This window comes from Lichenostomus cassidix, unplaced genomic scaffold (genome assembly GCF_008360975.1).
Source record: "Lichenostomus cassidix isolate B80296 unplaced genomic scaffold, HeHo_3.0 HiC_scaffold_461, whole genome shotgun sequence".
Classification (NCBI taxonomy): domain Eukaryota; kingdom Metazoa; phylum Chordata; class Aves; order Passeriformes; family Meliphagidae; genus Lichenostomus; species Lichenostomus cassidix.
In genome coordinates this window covers 1,029-14,903 of record NW_028147382.1, presented here as the reverse complement: position 1 = coordinate 14,903, position 13,875 = coordinate 1,029, and the positions used below count along the sequence as shown (strand labels likewise).

General features: G+C 42.2%; 1 protein-coding gene across 12 annotated transcripts; it reads right to left on the bottom strand.

The window, feature by feature from the left end:
- Positions 1–1,245: 1,245 nt before the first annotated feature.
- On the bottom strand, positions 1,246–9,971 carry RNF6 (ring finger protein 6). 12 transcript variants are annotated; one of them, XM_085044955.1, is made up of 5 exons: positions 9,843–9,971; positions 7,502–9,058; positions 5,984–6,193; positions 5,372–5,479; positions 1,246–4,069 (listed from the first exon to the last, which is right to left on the bottom strand). In XM_085044955.1, the coding sequence occupies exons 2-5, from the start codon at positions 7,557–7,559 to the stop codon at positions 2,358–2,360; spliced, it is 2,088 nt and encodes a 695-aa protein (XP_084901081.1). In that variant the 5' UTR covers positions 7,560–9,058; positions 9,843–9,971; the 3' UTR covers positions 1,246–2,357. The 12 variants fall into 12 exon arrangements, with proteins under 12 accessions (XP_084901081.1, XP_084901088.1, XP_084901091.1 ...); XM_085044962.1 differs by having other exon boundaries at positions 8,952–9,058; XM_085044965.1 differs by having other exon boundaries at positions 5,984–6,188; positions 8,952–9,058.
- Positions 9,972–13,875: the final 3,904 nt, after the last annotated feature.

Below are 13,875 nucleotides of genomic sequence, written 5' to 3'. Positions count from 1 at the left end.
CAATACCAAACTGGATAACCAAGATTTAATTGGTCCCATCAACACAGTTTCTTAGGAAGGCTGAGTAACAAATTACATGCTTCTTCAATGGTGGGGAAATACTTGACAACTCTCATGTGACAACACAGGAATATAGCAGGGGAGTCTTCATGTTTCTTATCCCCTAGCCTAGAATTTCTACAGAAAGCTCTCACTGTACTATGGGATGTTGCACCCAGCAGCTCAGTTAATGTCACCCATCAACAGATCATCTCATTTTGAACCATGTAACCATTGATGTTCTTACACACTGCAAAATCCCCCTTGAATGAAACAAGGCACAACGAATCTTCCTTTATGTCTAGTGCATTAATGTAGCAGTTGTAAGGATTAGAGTTAAAATTTACCTTGAAGGACCTGACCACCAAGGCAATAGTGAACCAAAGGCAGGTCTCTTCAAAAGTGTCTTTTGGATCAGGCATTTTCAAATATAAAAGCAAGCCAAAAGGAGACAAGGAAGTAGCAGAAGGCATCCATAAATTTATATGTTGTCAACATCAGGAGCCAAGAGAAGTGAAAGAAAAAATGTCAAAAAATAAGCTAGCTCTGACAATCACATTTAAATCTCCTTGCTCTTTACTGCAGTTTAGAGAGGGGCCAACAATGCCTGCAGTAATTAACAGCTCAAATTACATCATAAGAGATCAGAATCATATCCTTAAACTCATCTAAATCTCATAGAGTTTCTTAAAACTACAGAATGAAAATAAGCCCTTCTGTAGAATTTATGACACAAGCTTTTCAGTTACAAAACTGAAGCAAACATCCAATGGCTCACATGGGATTTTACAGCTACCTTTGAAGGATGTCATGACAGATGCTCTAACTGAGGCACCTGGCACAAAAGCACACTTGTCAAGGCCACTATCTGCAGGCAGAGAAAGCAAGTAGGACTTGTTCACTTCAAGTACTCTTTCTACTGCTCAGAATATACACACACCAGATTATTGCATAGTTCTGCCTTTCTCTAGGGATCGAGGTGCAGACTGCTCAGAAGACAAGCTTTGTAACATTCAGCTTCTCCCAGAAACCCCTGCAGTGCTTTGTGCTGAGCTTTTATGTACCCTAACAACTAACTGGCCAGGAACAGAGCTGGGGAAAAGTGGCAAAAGAATAAAGTGAAAACTTAGACTGAGCATCAAGAGTAGTAAGTCTTCTTGTAAATCTACAGGATATGGCTCAACAGTAATTCACACAAAGCCTCAATTATTTAACTTGCAACTTTATTTCGGTGTGAGTCATCGGTATAAATTTTAATATCTAATTATACAGATACTGGGGACTTCCAGGGAAGCTTATTTTGTCCTTTTTAGTGTCTTTTGCCATTTGGTCCTCAGGCATGTTTCAAGAGGACTGATACTATATGTGTACCTTACATTTCTGTACAAAAGTACTTCAAGTCTTTGTTTTGTTTTTCTGAGTAGGATGCCCAAAACATGCATATTATAGGCAATATAATGGTCAAGGAAATATTTCCCCTTTTTAAACTAAGGCAGTTAAAACCCCAGGAATATCAATTGAGTAATTTGGAAGAGTAAAAAGGCTTCCTCAGTGCTCATTTATTCTTTGAGCAAGTAAGACACACCCTCTTGGAATTAATAAATTTGATTGCTGTCTGCATTGAAAAGACAGATTGTCAAAGACAGCATTTAATTATGTACATTCCATAATGCCACTAACTCCTCCATGTCTGAATAAAAACTCGTCAACATTAAGAACCATGTAAACCCACATGCAAAAACTGCCATGGAGTTTTTTTAAATAGAACCAAATTGGCAAGTTTTTGGAAAGTATATTTCAATGTTTAAAAAAAAGTCTATTAAAATGAGCACTTCAAGTAACTTAAATATCTTTAGCAAACATGTCCAGCAAGAGACTCTCCATAAAAGAAATTGTTCTTAGAACAAAAAGCTAACAAATGGCTATTTAGCCACTAATTTTTCAACACAGTGGTGGGTCTGTGTGAAACATTTTGTAATCTAAATAAAGCGAGTCCATTACCATGTTAAAAAACATACATTAAGCAGGACTGATTAACTATTGCATTTCCATATTTACAAAAGTGCTTAGCATAACAAAATTCGCTAAAAAAATATAAACTTTACCAATATCATTTGGTTCTATGTGTACTCCTACACCTGCACTTGGAAAAAAATAGTATTTACATTGTTAGATTTAGACAAATTTCCTTTAATTTTTAAAGGCATTTAACAAAACTCCCCCCAAAAACGGACCCCTATCTAAGTCAATGCATTTTGTCTGGCTCATTACAAACAGAGCAGGAGCAAATCCTTGAATGCTGAGCAGTATATACAATTCTAGCCATTATCAGTGGCATTAGACCCCAAAACTGGCTGCCGACAAATTGGGCAAGTGGAATTTTCAGAAAGCCAGCGATCGATACAATGAATATGAAACTCATGCATACAAGGTAACTGCCTTAGTTTATTCCCTGTTGCATATTCATTAATGCAAACACTGCACGTTTTACTCCGTTCATTTTCAGTGTGAATATCCCCATAGTTCCGTGTAGAAAGATTGTCAATCTGCTCTTTGGTTAAACCTCTTAAACGATCATCATCATCATCTTCATTCAGCAGGAAGAAGTGGGCGAGTCGAAGGATGGGCAGTGTTCCATTCTCCACTAAATTGTTTGCATCTTGAGACTGCCTGTTATCTTGGTTTTCACGACTGCGCCCAGAGCGTTGACTACCACCCCTCTGTCCATTTCTTCCCCTGCTGCCTTCTACTGCATTTCTATTTCTAGATGAAACCTCACTTGGATCACTGCTATTTGCTGAACTTGAGTTATTCTGTGCATCTGCCAAGTGATGACTGCCTCTTTGCACTTCTGAGTTAGATTCAGTTTCCATTAAAGAGCTCAGTTCTCCAAAGCCTGTCATTATCTGCCTAAGAATTGATCGAAGAGCCACTGATGAAGGTTCCCCAAGCCCAGTTTCTGAAATCCGACGAAGAGGTATCCGTATAGTGCTAACGTAGGTCCGAATACCTGCGCGCTCTGATCGCGATATCGTACGCCGAAATCCCCCACTGTCACTTTCAAAGGTAACTGTGTTTTCTGACATTCCTACTCTAGAACGAGTTCTACTGGCAATGCTGTCCCGGTCTCTGTTTTCTCCAGGACGAATTCTTCTCACCTGAAGATCTAGTGTAATTGTTGGATGTCTTCTGACAGCAGCTGCTGGCCTACTAGATGCCTCCTCTTCCAAAGTTATTCCCAAGGATGGGGCTACACTGGGAAGCTGAGGAGCCTGAGTGTTACCTCTTGCTTGTTCTTCAACAGGCTGTGGAGAAGCCTGAGCTGTTTGTCTCCTACTTCTGTTGACCTGCTGTGCATTTCTATCCTGCCTCTGACCATGTTCCTCAGAATGAGCAGCATCACTTTGCCTGTGCAGTGGAGAGCGGCTTCGACTACTTAAGGTAGACCTCAGCCGCAAAATTTCTAGTCTTTGGTTTGTATTCATCCGGACATTAGTTCTAGCTCTACCTCTTCTGACTCCTGTAGAAGTACGTCTTTCTGGCATTTCTCTTGGTTCACCAGCAGCTGCAGAATTATTTCGTGTAGTATTATTAGTTTGGCCTGTCAGCTCCCTTGTTCTACTCCTGAGCCTCCCCGAGACTGCATGAGAGACTATTTCTGACCTTAGTGCCATGGCACGTCTTAAAAGCCTAGTCCTTGGAGCTTCATTGTTTGCCTCTCTTGCAGCCATGCTCCTTGTTCGTGGGGCTCCTGAACTGGCAACTAGCTGACGTCTTCTCTCTACGTACAGTCTGGTAGCATCTATATCGACATACTCCTCACCAGCAGTTTCAAAACTGTTATGATCATGATTTATATTGATTTCAAGACTAAAACGAAACTCCCCACTGTTGGGATTGGTTCGACTCACAGCCCTCCAGGTTTGGTTCCCACTCTGTCCACTGCGAGTGGCATTTCCGGTGCGACGAAATGTGTTAAGCCATTCAAGCAAAGAATCACCATTTGAGTTTTCCCCAAGGACTTCAGAATCTGAGAAAAACAAAGAATTGCAAACATTCATACAACTGCATGCACTGTATACTACAATGCACTCCAAAACCTCTACACTTGCTGGGCTCTGACTTCAGACATGATAGAGTAGCAGGACACCTATCTTATTATGCTAACATACAAAAATAAGCTCTATGCAAAAACATCTGCAAAACTCACCAGCTCAACCTAGAATTAATTTGTCCCACCAGCAGACTCACAGAGAAATTAATATGCCCAGATGGCCTCTTCTGAGCAAGCATTCAGATTCAGGTGGATCAGGAAAGATAGTTGTATTTGTCCAGCATCTGCTGCTTGCTGAAGTTACCAGTTTGGGGATACTTTAACAACTCATTTTGATACAGCAGCAAAAAGAATAATAGTCTTATATTCTTTTGGAAAACATTTTAAAAAACTGTTTCCAACAAGCAGTGGAATAAATGATCACAGAACCATTAAGTTGGAAGTGACCTCTGGATGTAATCTAGTTCAACTCCCCTGCCAAGGCAGGGTCACCTAGAGCAACTTACACAGGAGTGAGTTCAGGTGGGATGCATGGCATTAACAGATTTTCTCCTTTTGTGCAAATATACTCTTCATTTTAAAATATCCACAGATCCTTTTTCAAACCTCCTGCAAGTACAAGCTCAGGAGCAGATACAATCGCTGTAGTTAGGGCTAACTAAGTGTATAAAGCAGGCCAACAGCCATGGTCACAGTGAAGATTTTCCTTTGAAAGGATTAGATTAAGTTCTCCCCACTCTATCATCTCTGTCCAGGAAACATCCAAGTACTTTGGTATCTTCATTTCTGAGCTGCCAATTCCTCTCCTAAATCTGACTAGAACTGGCCAAATGATTAAGCCAGTATTTCTTGGGAATTGAAGACAAACAGTGCATATAATACAGACCTAACTTGACTAAAACAAACGGAAATGAAACAATGAACATGGTACAAAGTAGAGAGATGAACTGTTTCCCAATTAACTTCTTTTCCAATTGCTCTAATACATGATAAAAACTCAAAGAACTAAAGGATTAGTATTTTTTTTTTGGCTATTACATTTACTAACAAAGGAAAATGAGGGAAAAATGAATAAGTAATTTGTGATTAACATAAAAAAGTTTTCAAGACGTATTTCAAGTTAGGTTTTGTATCATTAGGAAGTCTCTCTTAAACAATCCACAGAGGCACACTGAAAATAAAAGCAAGAGAAATTAGTCTCTCCCAAATATTTTTACAGAACAGCATTTATGCACCACATACTATGTGTCTAGATATATATGAATGAAGAATGTTTACCTCCAACAGTTCTACCTTCACCTTCTCTGTTATCCAGATCAGACTGTGACGCCACACGCTCCTTAGCCCCCTCCAAACGCTGCTGCAACTCTTCTGCTGTTATTTCTCCTGAAATAATTTAAATTTTGATAATGCCATTAGGTAAGACACTATTACTGCCTCAACACAGCCATGCCAAAATAACATTTACTATCTTGAATTAAAATCTTCAGAAAACAGATAAAACTGATGAAACCAGAAAAAAACTAGCACTAATGTGAGATAATAATGCAGGTATCAGAGGAAGTAGGCAGTGAGGTGGAAGAAAAAAAAGATGCTGGATATGTCAAGAGTATGCCAGCTTCCAGTAACAGTTCAGAGGTCCCCAGAATTGCCATGTATCAACAGATATACTTTAATGTACCAAATGTTAACTATCTGGGTTTGGACATTACCTGTACATAAAGATGCTGCATTTGAAAGTGTTATACTGTTGTTCCATATGGAAGGTTTTTTCGTTTCTACAAAGCCACAGAAGTCAGGCTACTGGAGTCACAGTACCACACGTGGTGCCTAACAGCAAGAGTGCTACTTCACATTACACCTCTTCTGCTGAAGGTATGCAGGTCTTACCAGGAGTGCCAAGCAGGTTTCGGTCCCTCATTAACCTGTAGTCCTCCTCGTTGAGCTCGTTAATGAACTGGTAATAGGCCTCCTCCCTGCTGAGGCGCTCCAGCTGCCGCTGTCTCTCACCTTCCCCGTGGCTGCGCTCTCGTGAAGGTGTCTGCCCATTGCCGCTTCCAGCACGGTGTCGGGAGCGATCCATGATAATGCCAAGCTGTCCTGCACAAAACCAGAAGATTAGACTGTACAGTAATTACAGTAAGAATTTACCTAATTTACAGTAAAACATTGCCAGCATTTTCAAATAAATTAGTTATTAATGGCTAAAGATGATTAAGGTGAACCAAGCTCCATGTTATTTGCCAAGTCAACAGTGTAGTTTATTATGCAAATATGTAAATATATAAATACTTCTAGATTGCTGAAAAAGTTTCAAGCCTCCTTTCTCACTGAAAGTGCATATCAGTTGGTATGGCAACTTCAAACTAAAAATGCAATGAGAGTTTTTTGGGTGTTTTTAGCTAAATAAGGATATACTAGAAAGTAAAAGGAATTAACATAAAATTTATGTCACTTCTCCGAGGTAAAAAACAACAGCAGTGGGGAGTATTTTAAAAGCTGTAGTTAAAAACATGATTCTCTAATTACTGGACTGCAATTACCCAGTGTAGACATGTGACAACCCCAATATGAGACTACATTAGTATTTCCATCGGTAATACCCCTCACATAGCACAGAGCCTACAGATTTATTCTTCTGACATTCTTACATTATTTGTGTGTTTTCCTTGCATTCTCTAACCGAAGGATTACCTACCAAAGGGATGTCCATGTCCAGAAAATAGGTGTAAAAGAGATGGGCTGTACTTTAGCAATAGTTCTTCATCATTTACCAAAGAGTGAACCTAACAGTGTAGTGGGACTACACTGTTAGGAGGCAAGAATAACCTTCCAGAGTCAAAGAGGCATCATCTCTATTGATTTCTCTGTCATTACCACCTCCCTCTGGTTACACTCAATCAGTGCTCAGACCACTCCTCAACTTTTCTATTTTCTAAAGGAAACCTGTTCTTCCACTCTCTAATTGAAAGACAATAAAGTGTCCTTTCAATTGAGCTTCCTGTTTAACAAAAGGCATCTATAACACCTGCCGAGGCAGGCACCTGACTAAGAGATCACTTCTGTAAAGAGATCATCAGGCCAAAAAACCCCAACCACACTGCACCATTCTGCCTGCATGTGGGTAAATGCCTTTCTTGTTTGTCTGCTTTTCGTCACTTCACACACACATAAAAGTCATTTCAAATTTAAATTACCGTGAAAACACAGAAAACAATATTCTAAGCACACTCTTGATCAATAATTAGTCTTCCCAGAACAGGTGATGAGACAACAAACAGACCAAATCAACTGACTATTAGAAATACATTTTAAAAAAGGTCAAATCTTTATCAACACTGCAAACAGATACAAAAAAATCAGAAAATGTATTTGTCAACAGCAGAAGCTGGCATACATTTAATATACCTTTCTTACGTTCTTTGTGGGATCCATTCTGATGTATCCTTGGTCTCATTATTTCCATACCTCATGTTACTTCCCCCCACAAGTCCCTGCCCAAGGTAACTGCACTTCTAAACACTTCTTCCAAATCAATCATCTTCCTCCTGTGTCCAACACTACATTTTTATGCATTCAAAATCTTCTCTCCCAGCTCTAACTCATCCAACTTAAATTAAATCTGAGTATCTTCACTTCAAGACATTTTCCACTCTCGTAATATTTAGGTTTTGGTTTTTTTTAATCAATATTGCCCTCTTGGCTCAGCCTCACAATCTGTAGTTAACTACTGACTTCCATTTCCCACCAGGGTTATGTTCAAATCAGGTCGCTTCTCATATCACACTTCTAAACACAAATTTCTCATCCAGCTCTTCCTCTTACTACCCCGTTTCCTCATAACAAAAGCAGTTCCCACCCAACCCCAGCCAGCGCTATAATTACCTTGACAACACCCATCATGCTATTACCATGAAAATACCCAATCCATACTGCACTGAATACTGAAGTGCCTCTGTCCCAGGTGACTTGGAACTTGACACAGGTGCAGCGAGGAGGGGAAGGAGGAATGATAAAATTGTTTCAGTTTCACGTGAGGTTGTTATTTAGACGAATGCCTTAAAACATGTGGCTGCATGCCCGACAATGACCATACTTAAAGTCAACTGACTTCCCAGGTACATCACTGTCTTGCTGCACAGGAAAAAAATGTGACATACATTAAGATAAGAAGTCCATCACATGTAGTCCTCCTCAATCTAAATTTAAAGTGCAGTTTAAAAGAAAGGTTCTTTACTTCTCAGTTATCATCCACAGAAAATCTAGAAATCTCTTTGACTTTGTGGGTAGTTAAGGAAAAAAAATTACTCTTTTGTTGACAACTGTATGGTAGGATGATTAGTCACACTCCTTAAATGACTCACTTAGAAACAGTAAGAAGTGTGAAGTGCTCTGTTGTCCCATCTGTTAAACATAACTACATGGATGACAACTATTATCCCTATTTATCAAATGCCATCAAAACGAAGTACTTTGGCACCTAAAATGTTTTAGAGTTGTGAAAGTTGAAGGGTATTATATGCATCCAAAATTAGGTACTTTGCACCAGAATATTTCATAGTAGTGAAAAGTTGAAGGGTATTAACTACTAAGATGCAAAAAACTGAAATCGAAATCCAGTTATGACTCGGAAATCTCTTCCTTTACAAAGAGACAGGAGCCACATGTCAACAAATTATGTTTTCTAGCATTTGCAATCTGAGACTTACTCCTTCAGCTCTTAATTCATGGTTACTCTGGCCTATTCTTTAAGGTTTACAACTATTTTTTAATATATACCTTATGCTCTTAGGGAGCCTGTTTCCCTGATGTTCTACCCCCGGTTCAATTAGGCACTCATTTTCTGAAAGACTACCACCTGATTGCAAGACGACTGCGAAGTTTAGCTGGAGAAGCCTCCCCGAGGCAGAGGGCTATTTAGCATTTCTGTCACACCGCAGCCTCCAGGCAGGATGATCTCACCGACTTCGGGAATAAAAAAAAATTAAAAAAAAAAATAAAACCAACCCCCAAGCCAAACCCAGAAACCCCACGCACAAAGCCTGAGGAAGGAGAAGAGGAAGCAGAGAAAAAGGGAGAATCAGAAAGTAATGCAGACCCAGCCCCGGGACAGCTAGAGCGACCCAAGTCCAGGGCCTAAGGCTGGCCGCCCGCCCCCACCCTCGCCCCGAGCCGGCAGCAGGGCCTGCAGACGGCAGCGCCGCGCCGGCCTCCCCCCGGGCACGACACGGCAGGGCAAGGCAGGGCAGGGCAGCGCACGGCTCGGGTCGGGCCGTGTCCCCGGGCCGGGGAGCCCTTGGCCCTGTGCTGCCAGCCCCTCAGCCTGTTGCCGGGGGGACGGGAGCGGCCTGACTGACGCGGCTCCGCTCCAATCCCTCGGCCGGCCCGCGGCCGCCGGCCAATGGCGAGCGGCGCACGGCAACCCGCTCCCTCCCGCCCCGCTGCCCCCGGCTGCCCAGCCCGGCCCCGCCACCGACCGCCGCGGCCGGACCCACGCTCCCCGCCGCCGCCCGAGCCCACGGCTCGCCTGCCCGCGGAGGGCCGCGTCACCCGCTGCGGCAAGCCGGGGAGGCGCCCGTGCCGCCGCCCGCCCCGGTGGGGAGACGCCTGCCGAAAGCGCAGCCGGGGAGACCAGCAAGCCCGTCCCTGCCTGCTGCCGGCGGCGGCGACCGGCCGGCTCAGCCCCTCGCGGCGCTGTGCTCCCGTCCCTCCCGGCGGCAGCGGGAGCCACCTCGGCCGGGACACCGACCCTGGGCGTGCGAGCAGGGCGCGCTCCAGCTCCAATTGCGCTCCGGCTGCCGGCTCCAACACCGATTGCGGTCCGGGCGGCTGCCGGCGCCGCTGGCGCAGGTTCCGTGCGCGAGAGGGAGAGGGCGGCCCCGCCGCGAGCCCCGCCCCTCGTGCGCACGCGCGGCTGGCGCTTGGTAACACCGAATATTAGAGTCACTTTTCCTTCTTCTCCCTGTTTCTCAGGCCTTCTACGGCTTTAAATGGGACTCTTTTCCTTTTTCGGTGGCTTTGCCTCTCTTTCTTTCCTTTCTGTTTCCGTTTTTTTCTGCAGGAATTTCCCACCGAGCTTTTTCTCAGACGTTCGGTGAATAATGGCTCGGTGCCGTCACCTGTCTGGAGCCGGGATTTGAGTGATTCCCGTTTGCGGAGCCTTATTCGCTGTGAGAAAAAGAGTTTGCACAAGTGTTACGTTTAGGTTTCCTGGTAGTTGGCATTCCTGTTCTGCCATTAGGTGGTTTTCATGAGAAAAACTGAGGGCTGGAACACATTCTTCGCACCGGTGCCAGACCAGAAACAACTCCTTGCCTACTGCGTTCAGAAAATGGTAACCTCTTTGTTTTTCATGTGCCTTGCCACAGTAAGAATAATTAGTATTCTATTATGATTCACTTTGCCTGAAGCAATTAAAACATGTACGTCCTGAAGATCTTTACTTTCACAATAAAAGTCAAAGTATATATCTATACGTATATATCTATCTATCGAAGTAGTGCTTGGATCCCTTGAAAATTCAGTCTCTTCCCACAGCTATTTTTGATCCTGGTTTTGAAATCTTTTTCTCTTAGACTCTGCTTTTAGTAATCATTCCACAGTCAAACACAACATCTTCTCTGGTATCAAGCCCACGTACAGACTGTTCATCCAGAAGGAAGTTATGATTTAGCTGGGTGAATAAACGCATTTTTCTGTACTGAAACCTTACACTGAACTAGTTTATTTTCCGCTGCCCTGTACTCCGGTACGGAATTTGGTGCTCATGTCCTGTCCATAATGATGTTTCACAACAGCACACTATAACTAAGTAAAGTACTAGTTCATTTTATGCTGTGTTGTTAATACAAAATCACATGCTTTCCACAGAGAAATGCTCTCTTTGCAACTATAATAAAAACAGCCTATGGAGGGCAGCAAACTTCATGCTATTAAGTTTTCTAATAACAAAGAATCTGAGAACCTGAATTTAATGTGATTGTTCAGTCTTTAAGGTTCTTTAGAAAGTAGCTCTATTCTATTATATTATATTATTTGATATTAGTAAGGCAGGACCTCACAATCAATCTTTTTAAACTGGATCTTAGTATGTCCAGGTGACACTAAATTGGTGACATGAAGCTCATTTGCGTGAGAGGAATCTGGACAGGCTGGAGGAATGGGACATCAGCAACCTTATGAAGTTCAACGAGGAAAAATGCAGTCCTCCATCTACAAATGACCAGCCCTGTGGGACAGTCCTGAACTGGGGCTTTGCTGACTGTCTCTGCTGGAAATATAGGAGCATCCTGGCGGCAGTGGTTAAAGAGGATCAAGGTTTCACCCCAGCAGCCATTAACCTGGAGAAGAGAAGGCTGTGAAGGGATCTTATCAATGTATATAATGTATCAAAGGGATGGGGCCAGGCTCTTCTTGGTGGTGCTGAGTAGTAGGACAAGGGGCAATGGGCAGAAATAGATGCACAGGAAGTTTCACCTGAACAAGAGGAAGAAATTCTGTACTGTGCAGATGACAGCACTGGAATAGGCTGCTGAGAGACACTGTGGAGTCTCCTTCCCTGGAGATATTCAAAAGTTGTCTGGACATAACCCTGGTTAATGAGCTCTAGGGGACCCTGCTTGAGCAGGGAGGTTGGACCAGATGACCCACCATGGTTCCTTCCAACCTGACCCATTAAATGATCCTGTGAACACAGAAATTGATTATCAGGAAGTGACTGGGAAGTGACTACCTCCCTTTACATGGCTTTTGTTTGCCTGCACAGGGAATACGATATCCAGTTTGGGAGTCTCCAGTGGAACAATCCTAATACAGAAAATTCTTCATGAATAGGAGTGCCTTCTACCAAGAGCACTAAGATGGTCATGGGGCTGGAGCAGTTGCCATGGAAGATGTATAGTACTTAACAGGCCTGGCACTTTTTCAGTCAATACCAAGCTGGGAACACCTCAGCAACACTGCTAAGGGATGTCCCTTTGGGGATATGGGAAACTTTTAGCAGGTAGCTACCGTTACATGACAAGTTTTCTGAAAAGCAAAAGTATGTTCAAATTTGGCAAATTAGTAAGTGGAACAAGTAAACACTCTAATGGCATAGGGATGTGATTCAGTGTTGTAGGTTATCTACTTATAAAATATGAAGATGAGAAAGCAAAAACATTAAAGTTGTATTTCGCTGTATTTTTATTCTATTTTTGAAAACTGCAAAACAAAGAACAAGTAGGTCGTTGTACATTCCCCAGCTGTAAGATTTGCTTCACAAACTCTGACTCTAGCACCAACACTGTGGCCACTAGCATGTAAACACCTGCCCCTGCCAAAACCAGCTTTGCTTTTGATATTGATGGTCCCATACCCCAAATGACAGCATCTGCTAATTGTCTCAATCTAGCCTGTTCCCAGACAATCCAGGCTTTCACCTGAAAGACAATTCCCTGAATTACATTCAGAAATGTTTAATGATGTCAGCCTTCCTTGACTACTGTCCTCTCTGGTCACAGCTTGCTTTGATAACTCTCTGCACATTACCAGTGCTAACATGCTAACAGTGGCTTTCCTATGGAGAACTCAGATATTCTTCACAGGTGTGGGGATGTCAAACAAAAAATGTCAAAAGTGTGTGTATTCTGGACATATTAGAAATTACACAAACATGGAACACAAGGATAGGATAAAGCAAACTATTAATGTTAGAAGAAAAAAGAGAAAGAGGAAAGCTCCAAAAATCCAGCTTCAGCAGGATGTGTTAAGCATATATTTTTTAATTGATTCCTGAGAGAACATGAAAGAAAGGAATAAAAAACAGGCAGTAAGACATAAGAAAGCCTATAAATTAGAAGGACCACTGTGGGGATGGGGACCTGAGGGTCAAGAATACCAGATCCTGGTTGTATGTGTCTTTTGAAGACTGTACTCCAAAATTAAACTTTTCCTTGAAATTATATTGCACTGCAACAGATTTTTAAAATAAAGCACAAAAAGGATGTAACTTTCCGTGAAACAAAGTTAAAAGTTGACCATGAAATGTCAATATTAATTTCTCATTATAAAATGAGCCGAAGTGTGCTTTCTGTTTTAAATCTATCCTGAGTTGGGGACCATATGTCTGAATTGGTAAAATCAAATGTTGGTTTCAAAACAAGTACCTGAAGAGGAAATAGAGTGAAGATACAGCAAATTTACAGCTACATTCAATCTGGAAGGCCTATGATTCAAATGGTATGTAAAACTAAGGAAATAAACATTTGAAGCAAACTTGCAAATATTCTTACAAAAGGACCAACAATCTGGAGAGGAAGCTATCTTGGTTGTGGTTTGTCTTCTCAGAGTTTATTTGTCAAAGTATGGAATTCTTTCCAAGTGTTTTATGCAAATGTGAAACGCAGTACAGGTCTTCAAAAAACAAATCTGGATTTTCTATTCTTGTTTTCCTTCATGATCTCTTTTCTTTCTAAGAAAGTCTTTGTTTGTGTTCCACACTCTGCACGGTTTGGATGGACTAATCCCAACCATTAATTACCACGCAGTGTTTGGATCTGTGTGAAGGAGTTTGTGTGTTCATTGCCTCCATGAAAAAGTGATAAATAATGCAAACGAGAGTACAAAGTTACTGAAGTGTGCTTATTGCTACTTGCCCTGCTGATAGGACTGAGGGTTGTGAGCAGGCGGGAGGTGCTGGACATGGAGAATCTGGCTATGCAATCTTGGTCCCTTACTGGCCCTGAAAGTTCCCAAAGCCAAGCTTCCCTGAAAGCACCGATGGGGCTGAGGTGGATGAACTT